The sequence below is a fragment of the Rhineura floridana genome, chromosome 3 (assembly GCF_030035675.1).
Source record: "Rhineura floridana isolate rRhiFlo1 chromosome 3, rRhiFlo1.hap2, whole genome shotgun sequence".
In the NCBI taxonomy this organism is placed as follows: Eukaryota; Metazoa; Chordata; class Lepidosauria; order Squamata; family Rhineuridae; genus Rhineura; species Rhineura floridana.
The window spans coordinates 223,628,678-223,645,801 of record NC_084482.1 but is presented as its reverse complement, the minus strand read 5'-3'; the positions used below and the strand labels follow the sequence as shown (position 1 = coordinate 223,645,801).

General features: G+C 45.7%; 1 protein-coding gene and 1 pseudogene across 5 annotated transcripts; both read right to left on the bottom strand.

The window, feature by feature from the left end:
- Positions 1-511: 511 nt before the first annotated feature.
- Positions 512-633, bottom strand: LOC133382559 (5S ribosomal RNA; annotated as a pseudogene).
- A 3,569-nt stretch (positions 634-4,202) lies between these two features.
- Positions 4,203-17,062, bottom strand: LOC133381748 (gastrula zinc finger protein XlCGF26.1-like). 5 transcript variants are annotated; one of them, XM_061621150.1, is made up of 5 exons: positions 16,994-17,062; positions 14,502-14,690; positions 13,394-13,520; positions 11,562-11,636; positions 4,203-7,565 (listed from the first exon to the last, which is right to left on the bottom strand). In XM_061621150.1, the coding sequence occupies exons 2-5, from the start codon at positions 14,574-14,576 to the stop codon at positions 6,073-6,075; spliced, it is 1,770 nt and encodes a 589-aa protein (XP_061477134.1). In that variant the 5' UTR covers positions 14,577-14,690; positions 16,994-17,062; the 3' UTR covers positions 4,203-6,072. The 5 variants fall into 5 exon arrangements, with proteins under 5 accessions (XP_061477134.1, XP_061477133.1, XP_061477137.1 ...); XM_061621149.1 differs by having other exon boundaries at positions 14,502-14,584; positions 16,994-17,061; XM_061621153.1 differs by having other exon boundaries at positions 4,203-7,562; positions 14,502-14,584; positions 16,994-17,061.
- Positions 17,063-17,124: the final 62 nt, after the last annotated feature.

Here is a 17,124-nt window from a genome sequence, read left to right as displayed (position 1 = left end):
CTGCTCCCCTTCCCCCCATGCCCCCCACCTACTTTCTCCGCTTCTCCTTCCCCTGGAGCTACAGGGGACCCTCCGCTACCCTTCCACAATCCGCGGCAACAACTGCGGATCACAGGGCAGGAACTTCCGCCTGCCCACCGTTACCTCGCCCCACCTACCTATCTCCTGTCTTTTAGCATTGCCATTAACCAAGATGGGGGACACGGTTTCCCTAAGGGGATGAAGCCTCTGCTGCCATCTTGGTTGATGGCATGCGTGCGTACTATGCATGCGCATCTCTGCCATCAACCAAGATGGCAGCAGGGGCTTCAGCACCTTAGGGAAACCTCGGCCGCCATCTTCATTAAGGGCAATGCTAAAAGGCAGGAGACAGGTAGGGGGGGCGAGGGAATGGCCCTCGCCCAGTGCCCCACCCGGCTGCCTTTTAGAACCAGCCCTGCTATGAATCTTTTCTGAATAGGGTTTTCATGGTAAGAGGTATTCAGAGGTGGCTTACCATTGCCTTCCTCTAAGCCTACAGCACTGGTACTCCCAGGTGGTCTCCCATCCAAGTACTAACCAACCAGGCCTGACCCTGCTTAGCTTCCTAGATCAGATGAGATCGGACATGCTCAGCGTAGTATGGCCATAGGCAGTCTCTCTATTTAGAACTGCTTTAAGAACATAAGAACATAAGAAGAGCCTGCTGGATCAGGCCAGTGGCCCATCTAGTCCAGCATCCTGTTCTCACAGTGGCCAACCAGGTGCCTGGGGGAAACCCGCAAGCAGGACCCGAGTGCAAGAACACTCTCCCCTCCTGAGGCTTCCAGCAACTGGTTTTCAGAAGCATGCTGCCTATGACTAGGGTGGCACAGCACAGCCATCACGGCTAGTAGCCATTGATAGCCCTGTCCTCCATGGATTGGTCTAATCTTCTGTTAAAGCCGTCCAAGCTGGTGGCCATTACTGCATCTTGTGGGAGCAAATTCCATAGTTTAACTATGCGCTGAGTAAAGAAGTACTTCCTTTTCTCTGTCCTGAATCTTCCAACATTCAGCTTCTTTGAATGTCCACGAGTTCTAGTATTATGAGAGAGGGAGAAGAACTTTTCTCTATCCACTTTCTCAATGCCATGCATAATTTTATACACTTCTATCATGTCTCCTCTGACCCGCCTTTTCTCTAAACTAAAAAGCCCCAAATGCTGCAACCTTTCCTCGTAAGGGAGTCGCTCCATCCCCTTGATCATTCTGGTTGCCCTCTTCTGAACCTTTTCCAACTCTATAATATCCTTTTTGAGATGAGGCGACCAGAACTGTACACAGTATTCCAAATGCGGCCGCACCATAGATTTATATAACGGCATTATGATATCGGCTGTTTTATTTTCAATACCTTTCCTAATTATCCCTAGCATGGAATTTGCCTTTTTCACAGCTGCCGCACACTGGGTCGACATTTTCATCGTGCTGTCCACTACAACCCCGAGGTCTCTCTCTTGGTCGGTCACCACCAGTTCAGACCCCATGAGCGTATATGTGAAATTCAGATTTTTTGCTCCAATATGCATAATTTTACACTTGTTTATATTAAATTGCATTTGCCATTTTTCCACCCATTCACTCAGTTTGGAGAGATCTTTTTGGAGCTCTTCACAATCCCTTTTTGTTTTAACAACCCTGAACAATTTAGTGTCGTCAGCAAACTTGGCCACTTCACTTCTCACTCCTAATTCTAGGTCATTAATGAACAAGTTGAAAAGTACAGGTCCCAATACCGATCCTTGAGGGACTCCACTTTCTACAGCCCTCCATTGGGAGAACTGTCCGTTTATTCCTACTCTCTGCTTTCTGCTTCTTAACCAATGCCTTATCCACAAGAGGACCTCTCCTCTTATTCCATGACTGCTAAGCTTCCTCAGAAGTCTTGGTGAGGTACCTTGTCAAACGCTTTTGGAAAGTCTAAGTACACTATGTCCACTGGATCACCTCTATCTATATGCTTGTTGACACTCTCAAAGAATTCTAATAGGTTACTGAGACAGGACTTTCCCTTGCAGAAGCTATGCTGGCTCTGCTTCAGCAAGGCTTGTTCTTCTATGTGCTTAGTTAATCTAGCTTTAATCATACTTTCTACCAGTTTTCCAGGGACAGAAGTTAAGCTAACTGGCCTGTAATTTCCGGGATCCCCTCTGGATCCCTTTTTGAATATTGGCGTTACATTGGCCACTTTCCAGTCCTCAGGCACGGAGCAGGACCTGAGGGACAAGTTACATATTTTAGTTAGCAGTTCAGCAATTTCACATTTGAGTTCTTTGAGAACTCTCAGGTGGATGCCATCCGGGCCCGGTGATTTGTCAGTTTTTATATTGTCTATTAAGCCTAGAACTTCCTCTCTCGTTACTATTTGTCTCAGTTCCTCAGAACCCCTTCCTGCAAATGTTAATTCAGGTTCAGGGATCTGCCCTATATCTTCCACTGTGAAGACAGATGCAAAGAATTCATTTAGCTTCTCTGCAATCTCCTTATCGTTCTTTAGTTCAAATTCAAATTCAAAGTGCTAGTTTTGACTTATAAAGCCTTACACGGTGCGGGACCACAATACCTAGCGGAACGCCTCTCCCGATATGAACCTACCCGTTCACTACGTTCAACATCGAAGGCCCTCCTCCAAGTCCTGACTCACAGAGAGGCTCGGAGGGTTGTAACGAGATCTAGGGCCTTTTCAGTGGTGGCCCCCGAACTATGGAATAGTCTCCCCGACGAGGTTCGCCTGGCGCCTACACTTTTATCTTTTCGGCGCCAGGTTAAAACCTTTTTATTCTCCCAGGCTTTTTAAATAAATTCTTTTTTATATATATATTTTTTTACTTTTTATTGTTGTTATATGGACCAAGCGGTTAACTGTTTAAAATATACGCTCGGTGTTATTATTGTCATTTTAAATGTATTTTATTGTATTGTATCGTATTTATTGTACACCGCCCAGAGAGCCTCTGGCTTTGGGTGGTATAAAAATTGAACAAAATAAATAAATAAATAAATAGTACACCTTTGACTCCCTTATCATCCAAGGGTCCAATCGCCTCCCTAGATGGTCTCCTGCTTTGAATGTATTTATAGAATTTGTTGTTGTTGGTTTTTATGTTCTTAGCAATGTGCTCCTCAAATTCCTTTTTAGCATCCCTTATTGTCTTCTTGCATTTCTTTTGCCAGAGTTTGTGTTCCTTTTTATTTTCTTCATTCAGACAAGACTTCCATTTTCTGAAGGAAGACTTTTTGCCTCTAAGAGCTTTCTTGACTTTGCTCGTTAACCATGCTGGCATCTTCTTGGCCCTGGTGGTACCTTTTCTGATCTGCGGTATGCACTCCAGTTGAGCTTCTAATATAGTGTTTTTAAACAACTTCCAAGCATTTTTGAGTGATGTGACCCTCTGGACTTTGTTTTTCAGCTTTCTTTTTACCAATCCCCTCATTTTTGTGAAGTTTCCTCATTTGAAGTCAAATGTGACCATGTTGGATTTTCTTGGCAATTGGCCATTTACATGTATGTTTAATTTAATAGCACTATGGTCACTGCTCCCAATTGGTTTGACAACACTTACATCTTGCACCAGGTCCCGGTCCCCACTGAGGATTAAGTCCAGGGTTGCCATCCCTCTGGTCGGTTCCATGACCAACTGGTCTAGGGAATAGTCATTTAGAATATCTAGAAATTTTGCTTCTTTGTCATGACTGGAACACATATGCGGCCAGTCTATGTCTGGGTAGTTGAAGTCACCCATTACTACCACATTTCCTAGTTTGGATGCTTCCTCAATTTCATATCTCATCTCCAGGTCTCCCTGAGCATTTTGATCAGAGGGACGATAGATCGTTCCCAGAATTAAATCCCTCCTGGGGCACGGTATCACCACCCACAACGATTCTGTGGAGGAGTCCACCTCTTTTGGGGTTTCCAGCTTGCTGGATTCAATGCCTTCTTTCACGTATAGAGCGACTGCCACCAATATGTCCTTCCCTGTCCTTCCGATATCGTTTATATCCAGGGATGACCGTATCCCACTGGTTTTCTCCATTCCAATAATAGTGACCTTCCTCACTATTTATTTAATAAATGTATATACCACTTGATTGTTTAAAAAAGCCCTCTTAAGCCATTTATTAGCCAGAATTCAAAGAATTTTATTATTTATTATTTTATTTATTAAATTTATATCCCGTCTTTCCTCCCAGGAGCCCAGGGCAGCAAACAAAAACACTAAAATCACTCTAAAATATCTTAAAACATATTTTAAAACATTAAACATTTTTAAAAATAATTCCATCTCAGATGCAGACTAGAATAAGGTCTCTCCTTAAAAGGCTTGTTGAAATAGGAAGGTCTTCAGTAGAAACCAAAAAGACAACAGAGATGGCGCCTGTTTAATATTTCAGGGGAACTGTTGGTGCCACAACACTAAAGGTCTCCCTATATGTTGTGTATAATGGACCACTTGAGAAGATGGTATCTACAGGAGGCCTTCACTGGCAGAATATAGTGATCGACTAGGTATTTAAGGGGTAAGACAATCTTTCTGGTTAGATTAGATTATGTCTCTAATTATAACTTTCAAGTACATTTACCCAGCTTTCCTGCTAGAAATCAGGTAGTGGCCGAGGGGAATTTTACTCAGCTGCAGCTGTTGCATCAGCTGTGGCCCTATCTGGGATACTCGGATCTGACCACTCTCACCCATGCCCTGGTCACCTCGCATTTGGATTACTGTAATGCTCTCTATGTGGGGCTGCCTTTGAAGACTACTTGGAAGCTTCAGCTGGTTCAAAATACGGCTGCTAGGAAGTTAATTAAAAAGAGCCGCTTTGAGCACCTTACACCTGTGCTAAAAGAGCTACATTGGCTCCAGGTTTGCTTCTAAGTACAATTCAAGATGCTGGCTTTGACATTTAAAGCCCTAAATGGTTTGGCACCTAGCTATTTGTCTTCACCGCATTAGTCATGCCTATCACACGAGAGCAGGGAAGAGGGGCCTGTTGCAAGTGCCTGCTGTATCTGAAGCCAATTGGCAAATACTCGCAACAGAGCCTTCTCTGTCATGGCCCCTAGACTATGGAATGTCCTCCCATGAGGTTAGATCAGCCCCCTCTTCTCGTTTTTAGACTGCTGCTGAAGAGCCATCTTTTTATGCAAGCATTTGGTTAAATTTCAACTCTTCATGCTATTACACGTTTTTAAGGATTTGTTTATGTACATTTTTGTGTGTTTTTGTATTTTTAGATCTCTGTATGGTTTTATGTATGTTTTCTATTTTTAAATCTACATAATCCGCCTCAGGGCCCGAATTCCGGGTGAGAGGCAGATAACAAATAATAACAAGTTATTAATATTATTACCACCTTAGCCATCAACTCAGTTGAAGACTTTTGTAGTGCCACCATCACTCTATCACAAGTTGTAGTAATGTCTTCCAGGGCAGAAATTTGGCTCTCTGCTTCTCCAAGATGAATAGCAATTTTAGCAACAGTTTTGAAGCAGATTGAGAGACTAATTAGGCTTTAGCAGCATTAAACTGGCTAGCCATCTGTTGAAGAAGTGACATAAGATTAGTATCTCCATCATGTCCAGCTGCACCAGATGGAGGGGGGGGGAGGCTGGCCTGCATGTTTTTGGCAGAAGCGCTGTGAATTACAGGAGGATCAGCCTTCCTATTATTTCCCTTAGATGAAAAAAACTTTTTAAAAACCTTTTAAAAAACCCTACAACCTACAAATTTTTTTAAAAACAACCACCCTACAGCACTCTTCGCAGTTAGTTAAAGGGGAAAAGTAATCACCAGCTTCCAGCCCACTGGTTCAGTTTGCGTCGTTATCAGGATAAATACATTTGTGCCAACAGATGCAAGAGTAGCCAAAGGACAAAGCCACCATCCAGAACTGGATGAGTGACATGATCTTTTAGGTATTCTGGTTCCAAGCTGTATACGTGTTTCATTTTCATAGCCCAGAAGATTAGAATTAACTACAAACTTAACACTGCTAAATAGAATATCGGCCCACCTAAACTGCACCAGTCCTCTAGTTTAAAGAATAAAGCTCACACTGAAGTTCTTTCCAGACTCTGTGCATTTAAATGATTTCTCCCCATGTGTGTCCTTTGATGGATTGTAAGGTTATGACTCACATGAAAGCTCTTTCCACATTTCATGCATTTAAATGGCTTTTCCCCTGTGTGTATTCTTTGATGGGATGTAAGGTTATGGCTCTGAGTGAAGCTCTTACCACACTCCGTGCATTTAAAAGGTTTCTCTCCGCTGTGCGTTTGTTTATGTTTTGTAAGGTTTCCGTTATCTCTGAAGCTCTTTCCACACTCCATGCATTTAAACGGTTTCTCTCCAGTATGGATTCTTTGATGGGATCTAAGGTTAATGCTCTGAATGAAGCTCTTTCCACACTCCAAGCACTTAAATGGTTTCTCCCCTGTATGATTTCTTTGATGTAAAGTAAGTCTACTTCTATGACTGAAGCTCTTTCCACACTCTATACATTTAAATGGTTTCTCCCCTGTGTGGATTCTATGATGTAAAATAAGGTTAGTGCTAACGCTGAAGCACATTCCGCACTCCATGCATTTAAATGGTTTCTCCCCTGTGTGGGTTCTTTCATGTAAAGTCAGTCTACTCCTATTACTGAAGCTCTTCCCACACACTATGCATTTAAATGGTTTCTCCCCTGTGTGCATTTGTTTATGTTTAGTAAGGGTTCCATTATCTCTGAAGCTCTTTCCACACTCCATACATTCAAATGGTTTCTCCCCCGTGTGGATTCTTCGATGTATAATAAGGTTAGCACTCACGCTGAAGCACATTCCACACTCCATGCATTTAAATGGCTTTTCCCCTGTGTGTGTATGTTTATGTTTAGTAAGGGTTCCACTATCTCTGAAGCTCTTTCCACACTCCATGCATTCAAATGGTTTCTCTCCTGCATGGATTCTTTGATGATAAGCAAGGTGATTATTCTGACTGAAGCTCTTTCCACACTCCAGGCATTTAAATGGTTTCTCCCCTGTGTGTGTTCTGTGATGTAAAGTAAGATGACTGCTCTGACTGAAGCTCTTTCCACACTCCATGCATTTAAATGGTTTCTCCCCTGTGTGTGTTTGTTGATGTTTAGTAAGGGTTCCGTTATCTCTGAAGCTCTTTCCACACTCCATGCATTTAAAAGGTTTCTCCCCTGTGTGGGTTCTCTGATGTAAAGTAAGATGACTGCTCTGACTAAAGCTCTTCCCACACTCCATGCATTTAAATGGTTTCTCCCCTGTGTGGGTTCTCTGATGTAAAGTAAGATGACTGCTCTGACTAAAGCTCTTTCCACACTCCATGCATTTAAATGGTTTCTCCCCTGTGTAAGTTGTTTCATGCAAAATCTGAGAAGTAGAGGATTTCTTTCTCTCATTCTTTGACTGGTTTCTTTCAGACTCTTTTGGTCCCCCATGATTTCCAAACAACTCTTCTGGTGCTTTACGCTTGGCTACTACCAATGACATCTCTCGCTCCTTATAATTCTCATTCCTCTGCCTGTCATCTGCTGAGGGAGAGAAAGGGGGGGGAGGAAATCACATTAGAAATTTAAGGCAAAAAGAAAGGAACTCATCACAAATCAAGCCCAATTAGCTGTTTCTTGATTGTTGCATCTCCACAATCCTCCCCCTTTCTTTTTGTATGAAACCAAGCTGAAACCAAGGCTTACAACAACACAGATTCCTTTCATACACCACTTGATGTCACAAAGGCCAGATGTGACTTGGTTTTCCTCCTACTGCCATACAACTACAGTATACATTTCTCCCAGGCTATGGTCTGAAGGCACATGAGGCCACCACCTTGCTGAAGCTAAGCAGGTTTGGGTTTGGTCAGTACCTGGATGAGAGACCGCCTGGGAACATGCATGCCGTCTTGGGTTCCATGGTGAAAGAAAGGTGGGGTATAAATATAATAAATAAATAAAAGAACAAGCAATGCCACACAGAGTGAAAGAGAACAGAAAGTAAGTAAAGATTGATTCCATAAAGGAAGCCACAGATCTGAAGTTAGAAGATCTGAACAGGGTGGTTCATGACAGATGCTCTTGGAGGTCGCTGACTCATAGGGTCGCCAGAAGCAGAGCTTGGAAAAGTTACTTTTTAAAACTACAGCTCCCATCAGCCCCAGCCAGCATGGCCACTGGAGTGGGCTGATGGGATTTGTAGTCCAAAAAAGTAACTTTTCCAAGCTCTGGCCATAAGTCTAAATCGACTTGAAGGTGTAACAACAAGAAGGCTGCGGAAGGGGGCAAACTGAGCACAGCTCATTGGTCTTTGTTTCCTATCTGTTGGCTGCAGTCAAAAGAGGTGGTCAGATAGGAATACAGGAGGTTGTCTTATACAGTAGGGCCCCACTCATACGGCGGGTTACGTTCCAGACCCCCGCCTAAAAGTGAAACCCGCTGAAAAGCGGAACTCATTCAATAGAATGGTGCCAGACGCCCAAAAAATGCTGTAAAAGTGGAACAAGCGCCGTATGAGTGGGGCCTTACTCTGATTGAAAGCCGCTGTATTAGTGGAACACCGCAAAGCGGGGCCCTACTGTACTGAAGTACACCATTGGCCCCTCTACCTCAGTACTGTCTAGACAGGCTGACTGCAGGGTTTCAGATGAGGACCCTTCTAAGGCCTACCTAAAGATTCCAGGCATTAAACCCAAGAACTTTTTCACAGAGCTCATGTGCTAAGACAGGGTAGGCCCATGACCAACATTACATGACTTTCAGATGATGCTCTGAACTCTAAGGAAAATTCCACACCAGTAAACACAGGCATTCCATCATCATTTTGCTCCATACTAGCCAAGCTCTCCCCTTCATCAGAGACCCATCCAATTGGATCTTGTCATAACATAAGAAGAGCCTTCTGGATCAGGCTGGTGGCCTCTTTAGTCCAACGTCCTGTTCTTACAGTGGTGAGCAGGACCTGGGCCCAAGGCCACTCTGCCCTCCTGCGGTTTCCAGCAACTGGTATTTGGAAGCATACCGCCTCTGCATATGGAGGAAGCCATCATGGCAAGGGGCCATTGATAGTCTTATCCTTGATGAATTTGTCTAGTCCTCTTTTACAGCCATCCAAGTTAGTGGCCATAACTGCTTCTTGTGGGAGTGAGTTCCACAGTTTGACTATGCGCTTTGTGACTTTCTTTTGTCTGCCCTGAATCTTCTGACACACAGCTTCATTGAAACCCACGAGTTCTAGTGTTGTGAGAGAGGGAGAAAAACTTTTCTCTGCCCACTTTCTTCATGCCATACATAATTTCATGCACTTTTGTCATGTCATCTGTGACTCGCCTTTTCTCGAGACTAAACAGCCCCAAATGCTGCAACCTTTCCTCATAGGGGAGTCGCTCCATCCCCTTGATCATGTTGGTTGCACTTTTCTGAACATTTTCCAATATCCTTTTTGGGGTGAGGTGACCAGAACTATACACGGTATTCCAAATGTGGCTGCACCATAGATTTGTATAAAGGGATTATGATTTCAGCAGTTTTCAATACCTTTCCTAATGATCCCTAGCATGAAATTTGCCTTTTTCACAGCCGCCGCCGCACACTGGATCAGTATTTGTACTGAGCCATCCACTACAAGCCCAAGGCCTCATGCATGATCAGTCACTGCCAGTTCAGACTCCATGAGTGTATATGTGAAATTAAGATTCTTTTTCTTTGCTCCAATATACACAACTTTACACTTGTTTGCACTGAATTGCATTTGCTGTCTTTACCGCCTATTCACCCAGTTAGGAGAGGTCCTTTTGGAGCACTTCACAGTCCCTTTTTGTTTTAACAACCCTGAAGAATTTTGTAGCACCAGCAAACTTAGCCACCTCATTGCTCACTCCTAACCCTAGATCATTTATGTACAAGTTATTTGCTCTTTATCCTGCGTAGGGGTGTGTGTGTGTGTGTGTGTGTAGATTTGTTCCACACCAGGCCCTCCTCAGCTCCTGTCGGCTTTCCCCCCTCCATCAGTGTAAAGGCTGGTCTGCTACTTTTTCAATTTTAAGTGCCAACAGTCTGGTTCCATCCTGGTTCAAGTGGAGCCCGTCCCTTTTGTACAGGCCCGACTTCTCCCCAAATGTTCCCTGGTGCCGAACAAATTCAAACGCTTCCTCCACAACACTATCATCACTGAGGCGACAAAGCTGCACCTGTCTGGCCCTGTGCGTGGAACCGGGAGCATTTCAGAGAAAGCCACCTTGGAGGTCCAGGCTTTTTTAAAAAAAAGGAAGAAGGAGGTGGAGAAACTCCTCTATGAGAAAAGCTTGCCACACGTGGGGCTATTTAGTTTAGAGAAAAGGCAAGTAAAGGGGGATGTGACAGAGGTGTATAAATGTATGCATCATATGGAAAAAGTGAAGAGAGGAAAGTTTTTCTCCCTCTCTTGCAACGCTAGAACTTGGGGACGTCCTACGAAGCTGAATGTGGGAAGATTCAGGACAGACAAATGAAAGAACTTCTTCACACAGAGCATAATTAAACTATGGAACTCAGTCCCACAGGAGGCAGCGAGGGCCGCCAACTTGCACGACTTTAAAAAGAAGATTAGACAAGAGCAACAACCGCTACCAGCCACAATGTCTATGTGCTACTTACTTTATTTACAATTGTTTATCAACCATTTAGTATTTTTAAAACCTCAAAGCCAGGGTGGGGGACTTCTGGCCTGTGGCTGAATTTTGTCCTGTCAGGGCTCCGTTTGGCCCAACAGGCCATTTAGGGGGAAGCCACGCCCATCTGCCCCACACCTGACGTCATTCATGCCAGCAGGTTTAGGGGCAGGTGAGAGTGGCACTTCAGAGGAGGAAGCGGACGCTTGAAGTGGGCTCCCAACTGCCCCTTTGCTGGAGGAAGGTGCCCTCCCGCCTGCCCTCCAGCAATGCTCTTTGAAGGAGCTCACACAGCAGGGTGGGCTGGCCTGGAAGGGGGCCTGTCTGGCTGGCTGGGTGCACCTGCTCCCTCCTGGGAAAAGGCACCCGCAACCAGCAAAAGCCACCCCTTTGGGAAGCAGCTGCCTTTTGGAGGGACTGGCTGTGTGGAGGATTCGTCCTGCGGGCAGCTGATCCTTCCAAGAGGCACCTTCTTTCCCCTCCCCCCTGATCAGGTTATGGGGAGAGGAGGCAAAGAGCAAAAGTGCCTTTTGAAGCAGTCTCTTCCCCCCCTTTAAACACCTCTCATTTATAGGACAGGGGAGGCTGCTTCCAGGGGCTCTTTGCAGCTTTGAGATGGTCCCCCAAGCTCCTAACAGGGCAACCGTTGCACCCAGATCCTGCTTGCACACTTTTCACAGGCATGTTCTCAGCCACTGCGAGTAGAGTATGCTTGATTAGATGAGCCATTGGCCTGAACCAGCAGGCTGCTCTTACAGCCCTTTAAGATACCCTCCAAGAGAACTCACAGCCTGATGGGTTCATCTGCCATTAACGGCATTACACAGGAACGGAAAAATCCTTCAGTCCCCAGACCAAAAAGGTCCCCACAAGAGACCTGAGCAGCTACCTGCTGATGTCGCCTCTTCTTTGGGATCCTGGATCAGCAGATCTTCTCCTTGCCACCAGGAACGGAGGTCTGGCTCTTTCAAGGAAACAGACGAGACTAATTACTTTTGAGCATGAAATCCTCAAACATTCCAAATCGAGCCTTTTAAAGAGAAGAAGAGGTTTAATTTTATCTATTTATTTATTACATTTATGTCCCACCCTTCCTCCTAAAAGGAGCCCAGGGTGGCAAACAAATGGCAAAGCACTGAAAACATCTACAGGTATAAAACTTACTAAAAACAAATCATCTTTTAAAAAAAATCTTTAAAAAATAATTCCATCACAGATGCAGACTGGGATAAGGTCTCTATTTAAAAGGCTTGTTGAAAGAGGCAGGTCTTCAGTAGGCGCCGAAAAGATATCAGAGATGTTGCCTGTCTAATATTTGAGGGGAGGGAATTCCAAAGGGTTGGTGCCTATGTTGTGCAGAATGTACCTCCTGATAAGATGGTATCTGCAGGAGGCCCTCGCCTACAGAGCGCAGGGATCGATTGGGTATGTAAGACAATCTTTCAGGTAATTTTTGGACTTTAACTCCTGCACCCCATGAATGTTATAGGGTCACGTGGACCCAGCAGGATTAGCCTGGCAGTTGTGAACATGACTCACTGGGCATAAAGTTAATCTTGAAATGCCTGTTGGGGATGACACTGTGGAACCTAGGAAAGCCAGCTGTTTTCATTTGGGCCATAGCCTTTTATCACATCAAAAGCAAAAATTGTCCTGGGACTGTCCCCCCTCCTCCTTCAATAAGCAAGCCCAGGACACACTTCCAATTGGCACTTCTGGGGGAAATCTTTCATGTGGATTAAGAGTCAAGCCACTGCAACGTCTTTGTGTTCATCAGCGCCTCACTCTTGTAGAGCCTTTTTGGCTACCAGTGGTGGGAGCAACCCCTCAACCTGGGGATCAGCTAGTGTACGGATGGAGCATTTTCAGGCTATTTATGCGATCCCTTAAAATTTGCTTTGTATTCCTGTTTCTTCGCTTAAGCCAGAGATTCCTCATTGGCCTCAGGCAACCCAATCAGGTTAAGAATTCATACTGCAGTTGCATTCTGGGAAGGCACTAGGACCAGATGGCAGTCCCTCTGAGGACCTGACAACAAAACAGGACTGGTGGGCCCCTCTGTCAGCTCACCAAATTCTCACTGATGAACAATTTTGGGGATGTCCCCTCATTACCATCCCTGCCTATAAAAAGGGCTCAAGACATGACATTAATAACTATCCTCCTGCAAGCCTGCTTTCTATTATTGGGACGGTGTCCACTTCTAATCTTGCAATTAAGTTGAAAGACTGGGTTGCATCTTATTGTGTGCCGTTATTTGGCACGGAACGGATTGGCTTTAAGGAAGGTTCTTCCACGCTGGATCGTTAAAGAATAAATATTCCAACTTACCAGCCGGAAATCTATTTTGGGGCTTTTATCGCTCTCAAGTCAGCGTTTGACTCTCTCTCTTAAGAAATCCTATGGAGGAAATCTGATCTGTCTATGGAGCCCCAGCTGTTTTTCTGAGTAAGATCCTTGGGCCATAATACTACCGCTCAAGTGAGATGTGGCTCTGATGGGCACCTCATTAAAGTTATTTATTCATTTGGGGGGGTATATACAACGTTGTGTGCTACAGGGAATGTTCAAAAAGCCCCCAAAAGCTGTGGTCCCCCCCCCAAATGTCCAGGGCTCAGACACGCATTTCCGTAGCATCATCCAAACAGTGGAGGGTTAAACGGCACATATACTAAATTCGTACCGTCAACATTTATCAGTTGAGAAGAAATGTGTCCTTACCAAGAGAGGCCATCATGTCACAAATCTCCTCCGTGACTTCCCTGTGCAGAGCTCTTTGGCCGGAATCCAGCAGGGCCCACTCCTCCTCCGTGAAATGCACGGCCACCTCCTCAAAGGTCACCAGACCCTGGAAGAAGAGAAAAAAGTAGTGCTCCTAACATGCACCATTCTCCCAGTCTGAAAGGGGAAGGGGTCTCAGGGTAATTGATTGTGGGCTTTTATTGATTTTTCAGGCTCTATACCTAGGCCACTCTGAGATCTTGCATTGATGGCCAACAACCTGGATGACTTTTAAAGAGTAGACAAATTCTACTAGCCACAACGGCTATGTTCTCCGTCCCTTGTCAGAGGCAGTATGCTGGGAATTATAACACAACAGGCCCTTGGCAGCTACACTTTGGTTCATAGTGGACTCACTACGCATGCTGCAATTACTCCCTTGCCAATCCTCTCTCGTTTCATGACATGTTTAAACTGCTCGACTCTGAGATTCACACGAGCTGACATTTTCCATCTCCTTTTCTAATTTCCTTAATATAGTTACTCCCCCCCCCCCTAAATCTTTTTGCTATTTCTTTTAGCAAACGGATGCTTCACGTGTACATTCGAATAAAGCCATTGTGTGGATGTGCATTTCTGGGTTTCATGCTGCTTAGAAACATTTTCAGGGCAGCGCATGATTGCCTCCCGTAAAAGATCCCACCTCTTTAAAAGCCATGCGTGCACATTCATGTTCTGCCAGACGTGTCTCGATGGATCCCAAATGGGGAGAGCTGCTCTTGTGCTCAGTCCCCGCTTGCGGGCTTCCTGTTGAGGCATCTGGTTGGCTACTGAGAGAACAGGAAGCTGGACTAGACAGGCCTTCAGACTGATCCAGCAGGCTCTTCTTATATATTCATTTTATTTTATTTGAAACATTTATGTACCGCTTAATTTTTTGCATTTCTCAGCAGTGTGCGTAAGCATAAAATAAAAAACAGAATAAAGTCAGCATAATACCGAACTCAAAAGGAGAGACAGAAAGGCATTTATTCCAGACTCAGCCCAGAGAGAGGCATCCAGGCTGTTCTCTCTGTGTCCACACCACCACCAGTGATCTTCTCCTTACCTGAGGGGGCCTCCCGACAGCTCTTTCCAACCCGCCCCAAAGAAGAGACGATCCAGCCGGTGCCTCTGAGGTCATGGTGCTGCCTGCGGGGAAGACGAGGAGGAGGGAGAGACGTAAATTCAGCCACCTCTGGGGCTCTCACAGCAGCTCCCAGGATGCACTTTGGAGGAGAGAGCAGCTCTCACGTCTCTGCAGGGGAGACGGCAGACGGGAGGAATGTCACCCTTTACACAAATTTGGTTCCAGACATTTAATTATAACCTGCTTCAGTCTACAAAATGGCATGCCCCTTTCCTGTGTGCATTTCCTTAGTGCTCAGTTTCCTTCAAAGCCCCTTAACACTGAGGCAGGGCCCAAATCTCTTTCAGACCCCCTCCCTCGGTTCTTCCAGGCTTTTCTCCATGCTGGGGGGGGGGAACAATATCTCATCCTGCCCCCCATCAATCCAGCCCTCATGTTCCCCCTCCCCTCTTCATCTCTCCTCCCGCTTCCGCAAAGCCTCTTTCCTGCCCGCCACAGTTTCTTCTCCAACTTGTGAACAATTTCAGCCTTTCTTATTTTCATCGTTTTTATGCATGCCATTAAAACCTTAATCCGTATGGATATTAACTGCATGTCATGTCCCTGGCAGGTGACCAAAAAAAAAAGTTTTGCACATATTGTAAAGAAATGGTAGAAGTAGATTCGGTCAAATGACGCCATCTGGAAGCTCCCTGGAGATGGGAAAAGCCTCCACTCTTTCCATCAGAAATATGGGAAGAGGAACACTGAGCTGCATTCAGCCCGCTGGGCAGTGAAAAGGCTTTGAAGAACTTCTTGCAACTTCTCTACGTTAAGAATAGCACAACACAATATTGATATCAGCCACCAGTAGTGTAGTGGCAAATTCAGAAGTGCAGGGTCCCTTCATATTAAACATAGACATACCCCCTCCAAATTTTTGGTTTTTGCTGGGGGGTTGCAAATGATATCCTGGATAATGCCTAGGAATCAATAAGGCTGAAAAAGGAGAGCGTTAGCTACTGAGAAGAGTCTTCTCAATTGCTAACTCGCCTCCTTTCACTCCAGTTGGCTCCAATCTGCAGGAAAGGACAAGGAAGCATGTTAGAAGACTCTTCTCAGCAGCTAACACACTCCCCTTTCATGCTGATTGGCTGATGGGATGCTGGAGACATAGGGACCCTGTTTCCAAAAAAGTAAAGAGTCTAAGACCCCTCTGAGACCCTGGACTACTACACCCCATTAGCCACTCGTATTATCTGTGGATTACAACTCCCATTGCCCCTGACCACTGGCCATGCTGACTGGGGCTGATGGGAGTTGCAATCCAACAACTGGATGGCACCAGGTTGCACAAGGCTGCTCCATGGTGAGCAGGTGGCGCACAAGTCAGAAAGCTTAACGGCATACTTGCCTGCCTTACAGGGTTGTAGTTTGGGTGACTGAGCTATTAAGTTTATTTACTTAAGTTTAAATACAGTTTTTATCCAAATGTTTTACTGCATTTTCATATTCTTACCAAGGATCCCCCTTTGTTTTCACAACAACACTGGCACCGGGGGAAGGTCCCCAACCGCATGTTGACACAGTTCAGTACTAAATGGTAAGTACTTCTAAGAATAAGGTAACAAGCACACACACTTGCACTTCTGAGAATAACAGGCACACATACTTGCACAGATGTGCAACTGCACACATAGCAGGTGCACAAAGTTCCCCACCAAGTTAAGGCTGCTCCTGCATGACACACAGGCTGTCATCCTAGCCCACCTTACAGGGCTGTTGTTTTCAAGGCAACTGGTGAGGCCAGGAAAAGGGGAGGCTGGCAGCACCGGCAGAGAGAGATCCCTCAGCACCCTTGAGATGGGCCAATCCTGCAAAAGAAGCTGAGGTCCACTCCTCTAGGGTCTTCCCCTCCAACACACTCCCAAGGGGATGTCTGGAGAAGCCCCTTCCCCTCGAGTCCAGCTGAGGAGGGAACATTTTTCACCCATTTCCTCCATTCTCTGCCTTGAAAGCTTCTAGAAGCCCATTCGGAGCCTGGTCAGTTTCAGATTCCTCTGTCCATCCCTCCATCTTCCTTGCCTGACAGGAGGGGAACTGACCAGCCCCTCTTCCAGTGGAGGAAATCCAAAAGGATCTCACCTTGCAACTCTGGGGCAAGCACACTCTGAAAAGCAGCACAGCAAACCCCTCCCCTCCAATGCGCCCCCCAACAAGGCTGTTTCCTCTGCATCAAGAGGTCCCCCCTTTCCTCCCTGCCTGAGCTGCGCTTCATCCCTGGGGGGACTGGAGTAACCTGCAAAGGGGCTGGGGGGCAGCTTCAATGGAAACAGTTTTGCCCCCACTTTGCAGCTGGACTGCGTGGATCAGCCCCCCCCTTCCACAATTTCTATGGATTCCCAGAGGGGAGGGGGGCTCTTCCATAGTTTTCCCAAAAGCAAATCCTCCTTCTCTCTCCCTCCAAAAAAATCACCCTCCCCATGTTGCACCTCTTTCTTCTCTGACTTCTCCAGCCTCCTCCTCCTCCAGGAATATGAATGGAGAACACCCCCCCACCCCTCCAGTATTCTCCCACCCCTCCGCCTTGGGGTTAACACTTCCTGCCTCTCTAGGAAGCAGA

What these genes read in the sequence shown, in the direction of transcription:
- LOC133381748 (XM_061621150.1), bottom strand. Translation starts at nt 14,576, where the DNA reads ATGACCTCAGAGGCACCGGCTGGATCGTCTCTTCTTTGGGGCGGGTTG. An exon ending in CTGTCGGGAGGCCCCCTCAG is followed by an intron (nt 13,521 to 14,501) that starts GTAAGGAGAAGA and finishes CTCTTCTTCCAG; the next exon opens with GGTCTGGTGACCTTTGAGGA. An exon ending in AGAAGAGGCGACATCAGCAG is followed by an intron (nt 7,566 to 11,561) that starts GTAGCTGCTCAG and finishes TCTCTCCCTCAG; the next exon opens with CAGATGACAGGCAGAGGAAT.